Genomic DNA, 19102 nt, shown 5'->3' on the forward strand with positions numbered 1-19102 from the left:
ACCCTGCCCATAAGGCGGGCATCCGGGCCATGCTGAGAAGGTGAGTGACTGAAGTGACCAGAGTGACCCCTGGATCTGCCATTTCCAAGATGCTGAAACTCTGAAGGCTGATGTGGGACCCAAGGCCAGGGCTGTTTGCAGCAGAGAAGCAGATGAAGGCTTGGAGAGGAGGTGTCCCCTAAGTCACTAGAGGGACTAGACCCCCTGGGAGAATCTCAGAGGCTGAAGAGGCAGGAATCATAGAAATGTCGGGCTGGAAGGGGCCTCGTGAGGTCATCTGGTCCAGTCCCCTGCACTCAGGCAGGACTAAGTGTTATCTAGACCATCCCTGACAGGGGTTTGTCCAACCTGCTCCTAAAACCCTCCAGTGACAAAGATTCCACAGCCTCCTTCAGTGATTAGATCCAGCGCTTAACGACCCTGACAGGCTGTTTTTCCTAATGTCTGATCTAAGTCTCCCTTGCTTCAATTTCAACCTGTTACTTCTAGTCCTGGTCCTAATGGTTCAGGAGAACAATTTATCACGCTCCTCTTTATAACAAGCCTTTACATGTCTGAAGACCGTTCTGTTCCCCCCTCAGTCTTCTCTTCTCTACACGAAACAAACCCAATGTTCCTTGTAGGCCGTGTTTTCTAGACGCTCTCCTCTGGGCTTTCTCCAGCATGCCCTCACCTTCCCTGAAGCGCAGTGTTCAGAACTGGACACCGCTCCAGGTGAGGCCCGATCAGCGCTCAGAAGAGCGGAAGAATTACTTCCTATGTCCCGCTTATAACACTCCTGCTGGTCCAGCCCGGAGTGACGCTCACTTTCTTTGCAATGGTATCATGTGGACTCATAGCCTGAGACCCACTATAACCCCCAGATCCTTTTCTGCAATATCCCTGGCTTGGCAGTCCATTTCCCATTCTGTATTTGTGCAACTGATTATTCTGGGAATTGATTCTGGGGTTGGTCTGAATTCCTGCCCCGTAACGTTTTGCACCCAAGCTCCTGGCACATGGAGCAGCCCAGCTGACATGGCTGGGTCTGTGCTCAGGTGTGTGGGTGTGGCTGCAGTTACCCAGGTGTGCCTCAGCTCTGCAATACCTGCTCGACAGGTCTCAGCTCGCACGCCCAGGGCCTCGTTAGCGGGCGGCAGGTCTATGCTGGTTAACAGGAAAAGCTGCTGTTAATATTCATGGTTTAAACAACAGCCACAGAGCCCAAAGGGGAAAATGCCTTTTAATTTTGTGGGGTGATACCCGGGGGTCTTGCTAGGCCTGGGAGTCAGTTGGGGGGGGAAGGATCCACTCCCGAATGAGGCTTTATCCCTGCATTTTTCACTGACAATTCTCGATCCAAACCACAAACGACTTGCAGTATTTATCCAGCTCCAAAGCACTCGATGGACATTAATTAACCCCGTCCAAGCCACTCAGCTTCCCTTCCCAGGGACAGGACACAACTGAAATAGAGACGCTGGGTGCTGAAGATTGAAATGCAGCTGGCAGAGCCAGCAGGAGGCATGAGAGCAGGGAGGCTGCAGGCTGGCGGGGGAGGGTGTCTTCGAAGGGGAATGCAGGTTCTTACAGGTCGGCTCTTCCCAGAGCTGCTGGAGAAAGCAGGCTGCATCCTATTGGGTGTAGAGCTGCATTTCCCCTGCCTTCATTCCCCTCCCTCGCTGCTTGGATCCCCTTTCCGCTTGGCTTGGTAAGTTTTCTGGGGATTATTTGGTTTCATTGCACGGCCTTGCTTCGTAGTTGGCTGCAGAGGGCACTTTGTGAGGCGTTGGGACTCCCTGGCAGGTGCAGAGTGAGAAGGCTGGGTCCAGCTGTGCAAAACCCACTCCGGACGGGCAACCGGGGCTGGGCCCAGAGCTGCAGACACGGGCTACACAGCCGCGCCCCGGAGCCCGTGGCGGAGTTCAAAGGGGGAGGGGTGTGGCCATTGGGCTGGGGATGGTTCTGACCCATCAGCTCAAGCTCTGCTTCCTTGTGTGTGTGCAGCAGAAATCCACGCCTGCATCTCTCACACCTGGCGCTGGCCAGTAGAAAGAGGCACAGTGGGGCAGCCTGACCCAGGATGCCTGGGTTCTAATCCCTGCTTTGCCACTGATTTGTTGCGTAACCCAGAGCCTGTCTTTCACCATTCTGCTTCCCCACAGGCCTCTCCTTCCCAGGGGCGCTGGGGGACGCCACTCTGCTAATGAAGGCACGAAGCAGGCAGGGGAATTACACAGGTTTTTCCAGCCCCATTGCTACTTTGCACTCTCCCTGTGCGGAGCAGAGACTGAGCACCGAGCCTTGCCATGGGGCCCTAGCTCAGCCATGGGGCCCTGACTGCCAGGCAGAGCCCTGCGCAGGACTCGCGGAGAGCCCTGCAGCAGAACTGGGATCCCGCGGGTTGTGCAGGACCCACTGCCGTAATAGCAGGAGTGAGATTAAACCCGTGCAGGGCCCAAGCTGCTAACCCATAACCACGGAGCCAGCCCCAGAGAATTCAGGTCAATGAGACTCGATGGGCAGGACAAAGCCTGTCAGAGCACCAGGAAAAGCCAGATCTGCTCTGGTATCGTCAGTCGCAGGCCCGGTTAGTCGATTTCCTGGCAGAGGGGCAGGGAAAAAAACCAGTCACGGCAAGGTCACCAGATAATGTAGCTTTTGCTCCATCAACGTGCCCCAGAGCACAGTGGGGGTGCTGCAAGGTGAGACCTTGCGGGGGGAGGCTGGAGAGTCAGCCCCCCCCCCATGCAGCGCCATGGCCTCTCCCCCAAGCCCTGCACTCTGCGGTCCATAGAGTCATAGATTCTCTGGCCAGAAGGGACCAGCTAGTCCTGGATCACGTGGCCCCAGAACCTCACCCAGGGATTTTGGCATCCAGCCCAGCACTGCTGGCTGAGCTTCAGCTGCAGTTTGAGACAGGCACCCAGTCTTGATTCAGTGACTCCAGGGGACAGAGACCCCATCATAGTGGGTTAAAAGTTTGTGCCTTATTTCTAGGCTGAATGTATCGAGCCTTGGCTCCAGCCATTGGATCCTGTGATGCCTTGTTGTATTAAAGCAGTGCCCGCCTGCTCTCAGAAATCTCTTCCCCATGCGTGTACTCGCAGAGCGGGATCACCTCACCTCCGAACCAGCTCTTGGCTAAAGGGACGGAGCGCCATTCAGCTCCCACTGCGAGGCGGGTTTTACATCATTCTGGTAGCTCTTTTCTGCCCCCTCTCAGATCTGCTGGTGGCGGGATGGCGTCTCTGCTGGAACAGGCCCTCGCGGTGCTGGTGGGCACCTTCCACAAGTATTCTGGCAAGGTTGGGGACAGGTACAAGCTCAGCAAGGCAGAGATGAAGGAGTTGCTCCTCACGGAGCTGCCCAGCTTTGTTGGGGTAAGTTGAGGGAGATGCGGGTGGGGGGCTGGACCACGGCTGGACCACGGAGGCTGCGCCTGACACTCTCAGAGCCGACAGGCGTCAAGCAGCCAACCGAGGTAACAACAGTCACAGCTGATGTGGCACGTAGATCCATAGCTCTTCACAAAGGAAGTATGATATGGGGAAACTGAGTCGGGGCAGTGATTTCCTTAAGAGCATGCAGCAGGTCAGTGATAGAGCCCGGAATAGAACCCAGGAGTCCTGGCTCCCAGCTCTGTGCTGTAACCTCGACGCGATCCTTCCTCCTCCCCATCTATCAGCCCATGGAGCCCGGCTTCATATCTGACCAGGGTCCGGGGGCCTAGCTGCTCAGGTTTCACATTCGGTGCCCATGTTTCTCTCCTCCCCCTGCTGCAGGACCTGGTGGATGGAAGTGACCTGAAGAAGCTGATGGGGAATCTGGATGCCAACGGGGACGAGGAGCTGGATTTCCAGGAGTACGTGGTGTTCCTGGCCCTCACCGCCGAGCTGTGCGACGAGTTCTTCCGGGAGTGTGCCGACGAGAGGAACCGGAAGATCTGAACCTGGAGCTGCCTGCCTGGCCGCTGTGTGTGTACGCATGTGTTGGGGTCAGCACACAGTAAAGATGCTTCAGCCAGAGGTTTCCCTTGTGTCTTGTGAGCAGGGGCTGGGATCGGGCCCCCAGTAGGCTTCCCTTTCCCCCTCATGACGCCCCTGGCTTCCCGCCTGACCCAGAGGCTGCTGACACAGAGATGAAACCCAGGGCCTTCCGGCAAACAGTCCGCCATGCCTATGAAACCTCCGTGGCAGGAGGAAAAAGGAGGGGGTTAAACCATGTGCTGGGCAGAAAATCCAAGTCTGATCCGACTCACAGGGATCTCACACGCCAGGCTGATCCTCACACTCCCTCCCTTCCCAGCAGGCACTCAGATACCCCAGTGACGGGCAGGGTATTGGGACCTGGCTAGAACAGCCGGTGTCAACCCCCCTGAACCCGCCTCCCCCACCCCCGCTGGGAACCTCAGCCCGGCCCCACGAATGGGTGACTGGCTTGGCTTCGCAGACACGTGGGGGGAGTAGGCGCCTGCTTGCCTGGGGTTAGGCTCGGGGCTTTGCTTGGCGGGGGCCATAGATTCATTGATGCCAAGGCCAGAAGGGACCGCTGTGATCCTCTGGTCTGTGAAACCACTTCCTGCGTAGCTCCAGCCAGAGAACGGCCCCACAGAACTCCTAGAGCAGAGCGTTTTGGAAAACATCCCATCAGGATTCTTAAATTGTCAGTGATGGAGAATCACCCCCAGCCCCGGCCCCTGCCCCTTAGGAAATCGCCCCTCTGGGTAATTACTCTCTCTCTGAAAAATGTACCCCTTATTCCCACTCTGAATGCGGCCAGCTTCAGACTCCAGCCCCGGGCTAGCGTTGGACCTTCCCTGTGCCTTTGCTCTCCTGGGGATGCAGCCGGGGCCCAAGAACTCACAAGGCCGAGCTCCACGTCCCCCGGCTGCTCTGTTGGGTTCTGGGGCTGTTTGCAGCAGGACACGGTGAGCAGCGCTGGAGGGCTCCCAGACTGTTTAAAGGGACACTGCCCACTTCCGACCCGCCCCAGCCAGGGGTAGGGAATCTATTGCTCTTACACAACACCCTTCACCCCCCCGAGGAGCTCTGAGTGCTGCAGGACACACAGCTTTCAGAGTAGCAGCCGTGTTAGTCTGTATTCGCAAAAAGAAAAGGAGGACTTGTGGCACCTTAGAGACGAACCAATTTATTTGAGCATGAGCATCACTGGCAGCAACCCCACCTCGCTGCACAATTGAGCGTGGGATTTTACGAGCCATGGAAAACAGGCAGAGCATTTCCCTGATTGTGCTAGGTGGGACTCACTGATTGATCTCAGCAGGGGGGAGTCTGCACAGAGAGGGAGGGTTTCAAACTTCAGACCATGAGCCCCCCTCTCTGGCTTGGTGGAGTTATTATTATACAGAGCCAGGAACTTAGTTTTCTTGACCACTGGTCCCTTGCTGTAATAACCACTAGACCCTACTCTCGCCAAGTGCTGGAATGGATCCGAGTTCTCCAAACACCCCCTCCCCTTCCGCAGCATCAGAGCTGGGACAGGAGCCTCGCTGCGCTGAGGAGGGGCTAGAAGGCGAGAAAGCTGGGAAGAAGTGCCAAGGGCCTTTTAGGGGAGGGGACATGCACCTGCTGCTGAAACCTGCCGGGAACCGAGGATGGGAAGAGGACATGGGGGGCGGAATCTAGGGATGGAAGGTGAAGATGACATGTAGGGAACGGAGCTCCAGGGATAAGCTGCCCCTGGCAAACGTCTGCATCACTGTATAGCCATAACCCATCGCCTTCCCTGTCCCCCTGGGATCCGTTACAGCCTTGTCTATCCAGCCCATCATTCAGCTCATGAGCTACTCAGGGCTTAGCCTGCACACTCCCTGCAGGCCCCGTGTGTACAGGTACCCAGCAAGAACAAGAAAAGCAGAAGCAGAGAGAAAGTCCGGCTCCGCAGAGCTGCCGAGAGGGGCTTTTAATTCAGGAGAAGAGCCTTCAAAACAGTTAAGTCTGGTGCTTAATTTGTGCCAGACCTAAGCCCAGCGCCTCTGGGCCTGGTGGGTCAGAGCCCCGGTGCTTCTTTCATTGCAAATTGAGCCCTGGTTAAGGCCCTGCGCAGCATCAGGTGCCCTGACTGCAATGGGGCTAAGTTACAGGCTCCACCCGGCGCCTAGGACCTCCTCTTCCAACATTAGCAACCCCCCCACAAAGGAAAAAGGAGGCCCCCCATAAGTCAGTTGATCATTTAAATCTCCTACAAGATGAGAAACTGACCCCCCCCTTCCTTCAGTCCTGCCCTATGGGGCTGCCTGCTCTGAATTAGCCAAGCTCCCCTGTCCTCACCTGCCAGTGCCCAGCCTCAGCTGAAAACCAGAGTAATTTACCACAGTCCTAGGTCCATGGTAAATTCACTCATCTACCTTGAGCAAGATCCTGCATGCAGTGAGAGAACCAGCTTTAAAGTCCTTCATTGAAATGCTGCACCACAGAGACATCCGCCCAGGCTATTAATAAAGGCCTAAACCACAAACAAAGCCAGCTCTTCTCCCCCCCACCCTTTAAAACAGCCCTTCTCACTTTTGCTACAACTTCCCCAGCTCTGAAAATACTCAGACTTCTCAGTGCCTTTCCCTACCCCCTGAGCTGGTCTTTTATAACACAGCTGGCCTGTCCACGCCCCTGGGGGGACCAATCAGCTTCCCACATCAGGTAAGGAAATTGACAACAGATTTAACCTATTTCTTAATTGGGAGACTAGATTCAAACTGGGGGGGGGGGAAGGGGAGAGAGAGTTGCTCTGCTAAAGTGATCTTTCAATCAATTATTTAAAGGTAAAACTGCAGACAAGATCCTCTCCCAGTGCAAGAAGCAGCTACATTTCCAGAGAGGGCTGTACACAGCGGCAGGAATTTGTGCTGGTTTTCTGTTTATTTATGATGCATCATTTAAAGAGCTGGGGATTTTATTTGATGTTATTTTTTGTTTGACAAGGGAGGGGGTAGTTTCATGGCCCTGCGTTCTCCTGGTAATACACCAAGCCTCTGAAGGTTTAATGACACTTCATTATCCAGCCCTGAACTGCCCTCTCAAAAGATGTAAAAAGCTCAGAAATCGCCAATGAGCTTTTTCCATATCGCGATAACGTCTCTCTTAGCTTCCCAGTGTCTGCCTGCTGTTACCAGAGTAGCTGAACATCTCACAAGTTTTTGAAACTATTTATCTGGGAAGTTTTAACAAGTTTACAAATCCTTGGGGGTAAACACCAGAAACAAAACCATCACTGCCCCGGTGAGCTTTGTTATACAGGAATATAGTCGTGGGCTCTTCCGGTCTAATATGGCATTGCCCTATTGCAGAATGAGTGGCATACGACACTTGGAACAGGCTGTTTGTTGTATCTCACAGTGGTTGATGTGTTTATCCGCACCCCCCTGGGCAGCAGGGAAGTGCTGGTCACACCCGAAACGAGGCACAGAAAGTGGGGTCAGGAAGGTGCTTAGGCATGCAAGTTTCAGGTTTAGGGGCCTAAATCCAAGTCTTGGCTCCACTATGATCCACAAAACTCCCGCTGAGCCTTGTAGGCACCTAAACCTACCCGGGCACCTAGGTTACTGCCTCTGGACCCCAGCCCCACCGCCTCTGTCTAGGAGTCTGGGCGCCCACGCCCAGAAAGGCCCCTGGATCGGGAGCAGACAGGTGGTTGGCTGTCCCAGTTGTGTGCGGGGCCTGAGCTGGTAGGCGGGCTCCGGGCGCACCGCCTCGGTCAGGTCCTGTTCAGAAGAGGGCTGGAGGCACAGCAGCCTGTGCCCATCTTATAACTTTTTGCCCTGTGGCAAGAGCACTCAAGTGGGATATGGGAGACACAGGTTCGATTCCCTCCTCCCCGCTAGAGGGAGAGAAAGGATTTGAATGGAGGGGAAGGGAGAGAAGAGCTTTTACGCAGTAAATAAAGGAGTCCAGGACCCTCTCGGGAGCTCCTTGGGCCGAGGGATTCATAGAGTCACAGATGGCCAGAGAGGACCATTGTGGAGATCTTGTCTGACCTCCGGGATAACACGGGACGGAGAACTCCCCCACCCCTTAATTCCCAGAGCGGAGCGTTTAGACAGACGCCCAGCCTGGATTTCAAAACGGTCCAGGACGCTGCTCCAACAAGTGCGGCTCAGGGCATGGATTCGAAGGCAATTTGATGCAACTCTTGGGTGGATCTGGCTCGGGGCCATTTCCCAGACCTGCCTGCGATATTAACACTGATGCCTGGGAGAGCCCGTCTGAGTCTGAACCGGGAGCTGGTAAAGCAGGTGGCTTCAGGACGGCTGTAAATACAGGCTGGCTCCTACCCACCCTACACACCTGCTCACGCTTGGCTCTCCCGGACCCTTAACCTCTTTGTTCGTATTGGTGAGTTTTGATCCTAAATGCTGCCATCTTTCCCAGAGGGGTTGGGCTTGGCTCCAGAGGTTGCTCCGATGTTCCAGCTATGGGGCTGTGGCTCCCAGGAAGCGATGATGGTGGAGGTTTCGGGCGCGATGGGCCTCCGCGTCTGCCCGCGTGTGCAGCAGCAGAGGGTGGTGCATAGACAGCAGGGGAGAGGGGGAATGGGGAAGCCCTGGCAGAGGAGGGGGAGGAGGGCAGGGAGCCGCCGCACCCCTTGCCATGTGCCTTTGGATGGTCGCTCAGTCTGTCTCTCCGGCTGGCTCCCAGCGCCGGGCGCGTCATTTTCAAGGCAAATGGGGATTTACTCAGCAGCCGCCCTGCCAAAGCGCTGCCTGGCCTGGCCCGGCCCGGGACCACTCTAGGAGCGATGTATTTTAACCTGCGGGTGGGCAGCTCGGGCCCACCTGCCCCTGCGGGTGGGAGATGAGAAGAGCTTTGGAAAGAGCAGGGTTGTGTCTGTGGCCAGCGTCATCGCTTTGATCCCTGCAGCCTCCATCTTGTCTCCCGTGACCTCTGCCATTCCCCCGGCTGTTCAGAGCAACCAGCTGGTGGCTCCCCCCGAGGCGGGCCGGGCTGAGCTGGGCATTTTCCTGCCTTTGCCCTGCCAGGGTGGGTGTGTTTATCCACCTGCCCGGGGAGGACTGGGGTCTGGCTCTCTGCACAGGAGGGGAGAACTGGCAATAGGGCCCCTCACTCCTGCAGGTCCCCATAAACCCATGTCCCCTTTGGAGCAGCCAGGAAACACTGCCAGGAAAATGTCCTGGCCTTGGCCCATGCTGCTTGGCCATCCTCACCATGAAGATTATCTATCTATCTATCTATCTATCTATCTATCTATCTATCTATCTATCTATCTATCTATCTATCTATCTATCTATCCTTCCTTGCACAATGTCTCTTTCTCTCTCTCTCATGTATTCTACTGACCACCAAACTGCCCAAAGCTATCTGAGGGGATTTTCCCTGCAGGACACCCCCCGGCCCTGGCCCTTCACAGTTCAGCTCGTTCGCCTCCTCCGAGCTGGGCGGGCCAGAGCAGGGACGCTGGAGGAGCTGGCGGAAAACCAGATGCTCCTGCCACAGGCCGGAGTGACTCAGTGTGTGGGTGTGCGGAGGGGAAGGAAACACGCCTCTGTGATTCAGCTCCCTATGATTCAAATCCTTTTCTAAAGCCAGGCATCTCCTGGGCTACCAGGTTTGGTTTTGCAGCCGATGCGGGACCCAGGGGCCGTACACAGCTCGATATTCCCAGTGGAAATTCCTTCCTGGGTGGGTGTGTCTCTGTCCCCAGACTGTCCCCCAGGGGACGTATCAGCTGTAGAACATGGCGCCTCTCCCGTGTTTCTGTGTCACAGGGGGAAGGGAGCCTAAACACTCCAGGGCCTGGTCCAAAGCCCGTTGAAATCAAGGGGAAGACTGCAATGGACTCTGGAGCCATGCTGGCCCATCTGAGCCACCTCCGAGCTGAGCTTGCGGCTGGGTTTCCATTCAAAGGCCAATGCTGGGTTCCCCTCTAGACTCCACAAAGAGAGACGGGTTGGCCTCAGAACCGGTAGGCTGGCCTGGGGGACAATGTTGAATGTTTCTGCTGAGTTTGAAACGACTTGGACAGTGGGCGTCCGATTTAGAGACCTCTGAAAACACAGGTGTCGAGTGAGAGCGAGTGCGCGAGCCTCCTCTGAGGTGCTGGTAATGCCCCCGCCACACAGCCCGGCTTAGCCCTGGCTTGGCTGTCAAAAGGCTCCCCCGCAGTCACAGGGCAAGCTCCTCCGAGCCGCTGTCTCCTCTCCAGCTCGGTGTTCCCTGGCTGTTGCGGCTTCTGTTCCCCTCCGAAGCTCACATCTCTGCTGTGGCAGCAGCCCTCAAGGGCTGGGGACGCTAGAAGGCCCCATCAGGGTTTGGCAGAACAATAACCAGCCTGGGCATGAGTTGTCTAAAGCTGGGAGGGGCTGGGCCTTCCCTAGGGCTCCTGGTTTGGGTGGGGCTCAGGGCTGGGGCAGGGGGTTGGGGTGCGGGATGGGGTGAGGGCTCCGGCTGGGGGTGCAGGCTCTGGAGTGGGGCTGGGGATGAGGGGTTTGGGGTGCAGGAGTGGGGTCTAGGTTTGGGGGGGGGGCTCAGGGCTGGGGCAGAGGGTTGGGGTGCGGGCTTATCTCTGGCAGCTCCCAGTCAGTGGCACAGTGCGGGGGCTAAGGCAGGGTTCCTGCCTATCCTGACTCTGAACTGCGCCCCGGAAGCGGCCAGCAGATCCGTCTCCTAGGCAGAGGCATGGCAGGTGGCTCTACGCACTCCTCTCACCTGCAGGCACTGCCCCCGCAGCTCCTATTGGCCGTGGTTCCCAGCCAATGGGAGTGTGGAGCTGGTGCTCAGGGTGGCAGCAGCTTGAGGAGCCCCCTGGCCCCGCCCCCACGTAGGAGCCAGACCTGCTGGCCACTTCCGGGGCGCAGCGCGGTGCCAGGGCAGGTAGGGACTAGCCTGCCTTAGCCCTGCAGCACTGCTGACTGGACTTTTAATGGCCTGGTTGGCGGTGCTGACCAGAGCCGCCAGGGTCCCTTTTCAACTGGGTGTTCCTGTCGAAAACCAGATACCTTATCACCCTGAGCTCCCCGGGTTGGTTCCTCTACACGCCCCTCCCAAAGGGCCCCCCACGTTCTCTGTCTCCCCAGTGCGGGCGTGGTCTCTGCTAAGCCTACTGCTCTGCTCCTGCCTTTCAGCCCCACCAGGCGTCAGCTATGGCAGGTCTGCAGACCCTGCAGGAGGCGCTGGCTGTGCTGGTTTGCACTTTCCAGCGCTATTCCAAACAGGAAGGTGACAGATTCATGCTCAGCAGAGGGGAGCTGAAGAAGCTGCTGGAGAAGGAGCTGCCCAGCCTGGGAGATGTGAGTAAGCATGCGGAGGAAGAGGGTGCCGAAGCAGGCTGGAACGGAGCCGTTGGGATGAGACGAGAGCAGTCTCCACCCTGAGCTGGTTCCAAACCATGAATGACAATAATTCCCCGCACCTAGAGGCCTTAGCTGCACAGATCCAGCAGGAGAGACAGTCCTGTAGCTCACAGACTAATAGACCCAGGGTGGGAGGGGAAACAGGCATGGAGAGGGGAAGTGAGGTGACCAAGGTCGCCCAGCAAGTCAGTGCCAGAGCCGGGAAAGAGCCCAGTTCTCTAGCCAGAGCCCTATCCACTAGGTCATGCTGCCTCTTGACTTTTTTATTTGTTTTCAACATCTCTTTCCTTGTCACCTGTATGAATCCCCACCAGCTCCGTCTGAGCTCCGGGTCTCCAGGACCAAAGCCTGGACTATCTGCCATTTGAGCGAGAAGAGTAGCCCTGGTAGCAGATGACAGTAGTAGGCTGTTATCCTCTGTGAGGACCAGGCTCTGGAATGGGACATGATGATTTACACCTGCTCCCCGGGGTTCTGGCTTGGACTGGAAGCAGACCCTGCGCCTCGCTGTATCAATGCTGCCCAGCGGCCATGCGCCGGCGCCAGGCTGTCACCCGGGGTTACGCCAGCTCTGAGGATAGTTTGGTCTCATTTCAGTGTCTTCTGAGCCAAGTTTGTGGGATGTGATCAGCCCCTTCAGAATCTGGCCTGGCCTGTGAAAACCAGGCGGGGGGAGCAGGGTACCAGCCAACTATCCCAGCATTTCGTCGCAGGGCAGACCAATGATAACCAGGGAAAGTGTCGAACTTCCGCAACACGCTCGGGACGGACATTTCTTCCTCAGCTCATTATTACCTAGGTTCCGGTAGCACCGTGCGGCCCCATGTGCGATCCAGGCCCATTGAACCAGTGCTGTACAAATGCATCGGGAGAGACAGTTCCTGTCCCGAAGAGCTTAGAACGTAAATAGACTAATTATTGGTCCCTTCTTACCCCTGGGGAGTAAAGCTCGGAGCAGTTTGCCCACGGTCCGCCACAGAATTTGTGGCAAAGACAGGACTTGAAGGCGGGTCTCCTGAACCCTAGCCTATTGTTCTAACCACTAGGCGATCTGTCCCGTCTGGCCATCACCAAGCTTGGAAGACTCCTGCCGGGGTTTCACTTGCCCCGTTACTGACCTTCACTCTTGCCCCTAGGTACAAGTGAAGGAAGGAGCCTTTGAGGAACTGCTGAGCATCCTGGATGTGAACAGAGACGGGGAAGTTGACTTCCAAGAGTACATCCGCTTCGTGGCGGTGGCCTGCACCTTATGCCACGAGTTTTTCTTGGACTCCCCTGTAGTTCTGCCACGTGGACAATAAACCCACCCAGCTGGCTCTGTACAGGGCATGAATACAAAGCAGGAGAGCAAAATTATAGGTCTGGCAGCAACCATGCAGCTACCTGGGAACCTCACGCTGGGAAAGGTCGTGGTGTGTCAGGGATTGAACTCACGTCTCCCTGACCCAAATAGCACAGAGCCACTCCCTTGAGCTAAAGGAGACTTTCCATCAACTCGCAGCAGTAGAGCACTGTTTCTCAGTCCTGGAGAGGAGGGTCATGAAAGGCAACCAGGGGGTTCGTGAGGCTTTGAAAAATTTATTACAGTCTAAAGCAAAGCAAATCTCCTTTCCCCACTCCCAGCAGGCCCTGGTCCATCCAGTGAAGTGCGCTCTGTCAACCTCTCGATACACACCCACACGAATCAGTTATTGGCTTAACTTATACACTGTTGTACTCTTGCTTTCATAGTGAATGTGTTGTGTGCTGGGGAGGGGGGCGTCACATACATTTCTGACCGAATGAGGGATTGCCAGCCTGAAAAGGTTGAGCAACGCTGCAGTACGGGGTTTATGACACACGGTTGAACTGAGCTGATTGCATCCAGCAGAGGGCAGCTGCACTCCAACCCCCATACGAGTTCATGACAAGAAATTCCCAAACAGGATTAAGTTACACAACCCTGAATTCCACTGCACAGTCCTTGCAGTTATGAAATATTAATAATTTGCATCTCAGTTTAGTTAAATAATATCATGAGCAGGGCTCCGGAGATGCACCAGTGTTTCCAATCTCAGAGGGGTTTTTTGGCCATATTTGCCCTGTTCAAAATTGACTGCCATGAGCACGGAACGTGTCCAGGGATAACAGCTTAGTCAGGACCAGTTCCTTCCGCCACGGCAGGGTCATCTCCACTGCAGCCGTGGTCGAGACGTCTCTGGGTTTTCTCTCCTGATTGTGGATTTTCTTCGCTTGTCCTGTCAGGCTGGCTGGTTTGAAATATGAATAAAGACTTCGTATGAACCCGGGCGTGGTGACTGTTCAATACATGGCTGGCCAGGTCCCCCCAGAATGAATGTGTGGGACGACAAGACAGACCTGGCGTGCTGGGCGCTGTGACACTAGGGTGAAGGAGGCCTATATAAATGCTTAGGCAGAGAGCTGGCAGGTGCATTTAGCTCGAAGCTGCAAAGTCATGCAGGTCTCCGACATCTCTGTCACCACGCAGAGGCGTAGTGTGGAAAGGGCTTTGAAGATGCTAGTCTCCCGAATTCCCCCATGCACCCTTTGTCCAGCCCTACTGATTCTCCATCCCATCTAGGCAACTCTTCCCCCTACTGCCACTCCCTGGTCTAGCTAAGGCCAGGAATCAGGATTTCATGGCCTGTGTGGCTGGCGGCTCCCCCTCCCCCCTCCCCAGCCTTCCTCTCTCCTAACCAAGGATGAAAGTTCCTCTTTGCCAAACAGCTGGAGAGCATCATCAAAGGGCAGGGGTGTGTGTGTGTGTGTGATGGCCTGGGGGTACACGTGTTCTCCTGCCAGCTGTCTGCAAAGGGACGCACACTTTTGTTGGCCTCTTTTTACTTCTAACCCCCCAAGCGGGTGTCCCTTAAAGCTCTCACTAGGGCTATAAATACTGAGCCCTGTTACTCAGACTCCACGCCGGCCCTGCCTTCCCTTGCTTTTCTTCCTGTTTGGTTGCCTGGGTAAGTTTGTTTTCTTCTAAGATGTTCTGGTGGCTAATTTATTCTTTGATGCCAGCAGTTTGCATTTCGGGTCTGCCTCAATGTTGGTGGGGGGGAGGGGGGCTCCCCTGGGCAATCGGGGGGGGCGGGTCTGGCTTTGAGGGCAGCCGAGCCAACGGTTTCTGTGAGTCCGCAGGGAAAGCCAGTCACTAACTTTCTGCAGCTGCTGAGCCGTCAGACTTTACTGCTCTTTGCATCTGGCTTCTTCTGAGACCTCTGTGCTGCTCCCGTCTGTGGGGAGGCAGAGTCACTCCAGGCCCAGCTCTGTGCGGGCTCTAGCAATGGCCACTAACCATCCCCTTCGTTCCAGGCAGGAGCCAGGAATCAGTTCTTGCAGCTGAACTCAGCCAATGCACATGGTGCGGCTGGAGAGTCCCTTCTTCTCAATGGGGTTTTTTTCCTCCATCCCCTGCTGCCACCGCTCCAAGTTTTTCCCCTCCTCGCCTCAGGGCTGGTATTCGGCCCCAGGGCCAGGAGCCCACACCTGACCTGTGCTGTCAGTAGGAGAGCAGTGGAGGCTGGAGGCATCGGAAGGCAGGCAGGAGTGACGCATCCCTGCGCCCTGCCCGGGGGGTGCATCACCAGGACGGAGCCTGCTCTGGGGCAGACCCTGGGATGGTCGGTGGAGTCACTCTGGATTGAGTCCAGTGTGATGGAGGTCAGGAGCTGCCCCGCCGAGTGGCTGACATGCTCCTGAGTTAGTTCTAGCCCATCCTCCGAAGGAGGGCATGACTCTCTCTGCTGGGACCTGTGGGACACTGCACGGGCCAGCTAATGGAGGCAGATGGCACCCACATGGACGTATAATGAGCCACGTTTCTGCACCTTTGTGGGCTGAGCTCTCAGGTCACCGCATGGGCTGTTGTTGTTTAAGTGATCATAGACTCGTAGGACTGGAAGGGACCTCGAGAGGTCATCTAGTGCAGTCCCCTGCATTTGTGGCAGGACTAAGTATTATCTAGACCATTCCTGACCAGTGACTGTCTGTGAGGCATAATGCTTGTAGTCTGCAGGAAGAGGGTTATCATTAATATGGGGCTTCTGATTGGCCATAAACACCTCTTGGCCAGGCCGGAGTTCTATATGTGGACTTTGGAAAGTCATTGGAAAGGCAAGACCCTAGCTGTGCGACGGGGCAACAGATCCCTGTGTCTAGCTACCTTGTCTTTCTGCACCCCATTACCACTGGGTCCGAGAGGCTCCCAGTTATGAAAACAGAAGCCCCTCGCCCCATTGTCTGTCTTGGTGTCTCTTTCCTCGCTGGCAATGCACAAGTAAACCCACGCAGGCCATGCTCAGCTCACTCAGCAGAGCTCATTCCTTCCTAAAATGTAACTTCTTTGTCCTGGCCTGGCTGGTTTGTGCTCCCAGGTGGGGTGGACCTGCCCTCTAACCAGCATCCCTTGTCTGCCTGTCAGATTTGCTAGCAGAGCACGATGGCCCGGCCACTGGAGTGGACTCTGGACACGATGGTCTCCACGTTCCAGAAGTACGGTGGGAAAGAAGGCGGTAAATTCAAGCTCAAGAGGGCTGAGCTCAAGGAGCTGGTCAGGAAGGAGCTGCCCTGCTACCTCAGCGTAAGGGCAATGGAGGCTCGGCTGGGAGTCTGGGACCATCTCCGCCGGGCCGAGCAGCGACTTGGGAATCCGGTCTGGGCGCGGTAGTGACGGTCACCTGTGGTGGGATGGGACCAGCCTGGGCCAGGCTGCAGACACATTTCTCAAGCCCCAGCTGGGCGACCAGCTGGCTAGTGATGTTCACAGGACACAGCAGCTGGACTGGGGGAGTCAGTCGGTGCCATGTTCTCGGCCAATCCGTCCTGGCCCACTGCTGTGGCCCAGGGTGCGTGCTACCGTATCTTTCAGATACGCTGGGAAAATGGAGGCCCTGATCATGCCATTGGGCCCATGTGGGTGGCTCCTTGCAGGGAGGCACTGATGAAGGGGAGGGATAGCTCAGTGGTTTGAGCATTGGCCTGCTAAACTGGGGGTTGTGAGTTCAATCCCTGAGGAGGCCTTTTAGGGATCTGGGCAAAAATTGGGGATTGGTCCTGCTTTGAGCTGGGGGTTGGACTAGATGACCTCCTGAGGACTCTTCCAACTCTGAGAGTCTATGATTCTATGACAGTGCGGCCTAGTGGACAGAGACTGTGGGCGAGTCATTTCATCTGTCTTTGCCTCAGTTTCCCTGTCTGTAGAGTGGAGCTAAAGATGCCAACCTCCTTGGCACAGCACTCAGAGAGCTGGGGATTGTTACTGGGGTGTGTCAGGGTCCTTCCCACCCAGATGGACTTGCAGGGGGTTGGTATTAAAGGTCCCCTGGCACCTGCCCCAAGGGCCAGGGGGTTAGCTGGCTGGGCCATTGGGTATTTATGTTCTGCCTCTTTAAATACCCTTCCTAGTTTTGGCTGGATGTGGGATTCTCTGTGTCCCAAGCTACTCTGTGCGCGATGCACAATGAGAAGCTGCTGATGCCGAGCGAGAGAGGGAGGCTGCTTCAGGCAGTGGCTCTGTAGAGAAGGAGGTTGCTGTGTTGGGCGAGAGGACTTGTCCCTCTGGGTACCAGCTCAGGAACAAAGCTTTTTAATGCAAAACTCTCTTTTTATCTTCCCCTCCCCTTGGCAGAAACAAACCGAAGAAGCCAGCTTCCAAAGGCTCATGAACAACCTGGATAGCAACTGGGACAGGGAAACGGTCCAGGAGTACATGACCTTCTTGGGCTGCATCATCCTGATGTGCAATGAGGACTTCCAGGACCGCCCTGACAAGATGCCATGGAAGATGTGAAGCCCGGCCCTGGAGGCAGCGGGGAACAGACATCTAGAAACTCAGCTCCGGGGGCTATATCTGGGTTGTATCCCTGCCGTTCCCTGATGATAGCCCCCTGCCTTATTGTCCGTCACCTCCCATAGCCCCTGCATTATGCGTCTCTTGTTCTTTCAATAAAGGTTGCTTTAAAGAAGGTCCCTGGTGGATTTTGTAAGCAGACTTTTTTCTTGGTGCCCAGATGCTGATGGGCAATTTCTTTGTTGCCCTGGGTCACAGGCATGGGTAAAAATAGAACCATGTCTGATCCCCGCCCTCTGAGTCTGGTCTGGTCTGATGATAAAAAATGAATCCTGCAAAACCCCAGGTATTTCCCCTCCCCCCGTTGCTTTTCCTGCTGAGTCTCAAAGGGTTAACAGCACAAAGAGCTAACAGTCCTAGCGCCTGGGGGTACATAGAGGATAACAACCTACTACTGCTGCCAGCTAAGAGAATTACTCCTTTAGCTCGTGTGGTAGAGGTCTCTGCTAAAGGTCTGGGACTAAAACCCTCTGGGTGACCCATTATAAATGCAAACCCTCATTTTTCAGGAATATTTGGTGTGGGGGGTTAAATTGAGGTGTGATCTGAAGCTCACTGCCGTCCATGGGCCTCTCCCCCTGGGTGACCTTAGAGAATATGGAATAAGCAGCAGCAACCCAGGCCCTGAAGCCCCAAGAAGATGCAGACAACCCCAGTGGTGGGTGGGTAGCCAGGCAGAGCTGCCCCTGGGGCTGATGGACCTCAGAGTTTGGCCATGCAGAGTGAACAGCAAATGGGCAGGGATGGGCTGAGCTGGGGAGGGCCGAGCTGGGATAAAACAGAATTTGCTGCACTTTCAGTGGGTTGCAATGGCGCTGAGCACGGGGCATTCCCCACCTGTTCCCGCCCCCAGCCCCTGCAGGCCTTTCGACCAGGACCCTTTCAGCAGAGCCTCCTGGGGCCGGCTTTTGTGCAATGTGAGGCCGCTGTTCTCTGAGCACCCTGAGCCATATCGGCTTCAAAGGCTGGAGCAGCAGCCCAGGGTGCATGGGGGGTGCAGGACCCCCTTCAGATTCTGCTGCTCCAGGAGCCGGGACAGGCAGCCTGGTGGGACGGGCCGACCCACCTCAGCACCCAGGGTTCTGGGGGGAGGGAGGAGCGCTTACAGCACGGCCAGGCCGGGGCTTCAAAAGTCGTGAGATTTTTTGTTCAAATAATAAACGCAGGAATCTTTATTTGTCTTCTGGTCTCAGAGATGTGAGCAGCCACATTTCCAGCTGGTCTCCGCAGCCATGCGGCCTAGACACCTGATTGTGTTGTAGGTGGAAGCTGGGATTCGCAGGTGATCAGATGATTCCAGCAGCTCATGGCTTTAAGAAACCCTGCCCCAAATCACAAGACTCCCGGTCAGGTTGCAGGAACTGGCAACGCAGCACAGATGTGTCTTGTCTGAGCCAGACGGCAGGACCAGACGCCCCTCGTGACTGCTGTGTATTTGCAATGCATGCCAAGCACAAAAGCTTGGTTATTCTATCCAGAGCCATCCGCCCACCTCCCAGATCACAATGCACCCCTTTGAGTCCTGTTGCAGTCAGGAGATGCTGGGAGCCCCCCCCTCCCGTTACACACCCAGGGCAGGCTCACCATTGTCCTGTGCCTCCAGCCGTCATTTGCACCAGTGCACACAAGTGGGCATGCAAGGCACTGTGCCAACCTGGCAGCCTCACGCCCACTGCTGCAAATGACGGCAGCTGCAGGACAGCAGTGAACTGAGCCCTGAGGGTCTGTCTTCACGGCAGAGTTACCCCAAGTTCTCACCCTGTTCTCCTGTCCCCTCGCCCCTCTCTTTCTTGGGGCTTGCAGTCTGGACTAGCTGGCCTGGCTGGGGGCTGCGGGTGGGTTCCACTCGGGGTGGCAACTGCAGGCTAAGCCACTGGACTGCTGATAGTCCCCCAATACCTGTCCACAAGTCCTCCTGTACCGCGCCCAGCAAGACAGACAACTTC

The 19102-nt window shown here is 55.9% G+C and overlaps 3 protein-coding genes across 4 annotated transcripts; all 3 read left to right on the forward strand.

Moving 5' to 3' along the window:
- The first annotated feature begins 1539 nt into the window (after positions 1-1539).
- LOC144929845 (protein S100-A2-like) lies at positions 1540-3992 on the forward strand. 2 transcript variants are annotated; one of them, XM_078850460.1, is made up of 4 exons: positions 1540-1690; positions 2145-2219; positions 3206-3362; positions 3765-3992. In XM_078850460.1, the coding sequence occupies exons 1-4, from the start codon at positions 1557-1559 to the stop codon at positions 3927-3929; spliced, it is 531 nt and encodes a 176-aa protein (XP_078706586.1). In that variant the 5' UTR covers positions 1540-1556; the 3' UTR covers positions 3930-3992. The 2 variants fall into 2 exon arrangements, with proteins under 2 accessions (XP_078706586.1, XP_078706587.1); XM_078850461.1 differs by lacking the exon at positions 2145-2219 and having other exon boundaries at positions 1616-1690.
- Positions 3993-11095: 7103 nt separating this feature from the next.
- Positions 11096-12756, forward strand: LOC144929848 (protein S100-A2-like). The gene is made up of 2 exons (XM_078850465.1): positions 11096-11242; positions 12442-12756. Exons 1-2 carry the CDS (start codon positions 11096-11098, stop codon positions 12604-12606), a joined length of 312 nt encoding a protein of 103 aa, XP_078706591.1. The 3' UTR covers positions 12607-12756.
- A 1363-nt stretch (positions 12757-14119) lies between these two features.
- Positions 14120-17271, forward strand: LOC144929847 (protein S100-A4-like). Its single transcript, XM_078850464.1, has 3 exons — positions 14120-14271; positions 15729-15887; positions 16935-17271. Exons 2-3 carry the CDS (start codon positions 15747-15749, stop codon positions 17094-17096), a joined length of 303 nt encoding a protein of 100 aa, XP_078706590.1. The 5' UTR covers positions 14120-14271; positions 15729-15746; the 3' UTR covers positions 17097-17271.
- Positions 17272-19102: the final 1831 nt, after the last annotated feature.

This window comes from Lepidochelys kempii, chromosome 24 (genome assembly GCF_965140285.1).
Source record: "Lepidochelys kempii isolate rLepKem1 chromosome 24, rLepKem1.hap1, whole genome shotgun sequence".
Classification (NCBI taxonomy): domain Eukaryota; kingdom Metazoa; phylum Chordata; order Testudines; family Cheloniidae; genus Lepidochelys; species Lepidochelys kempii.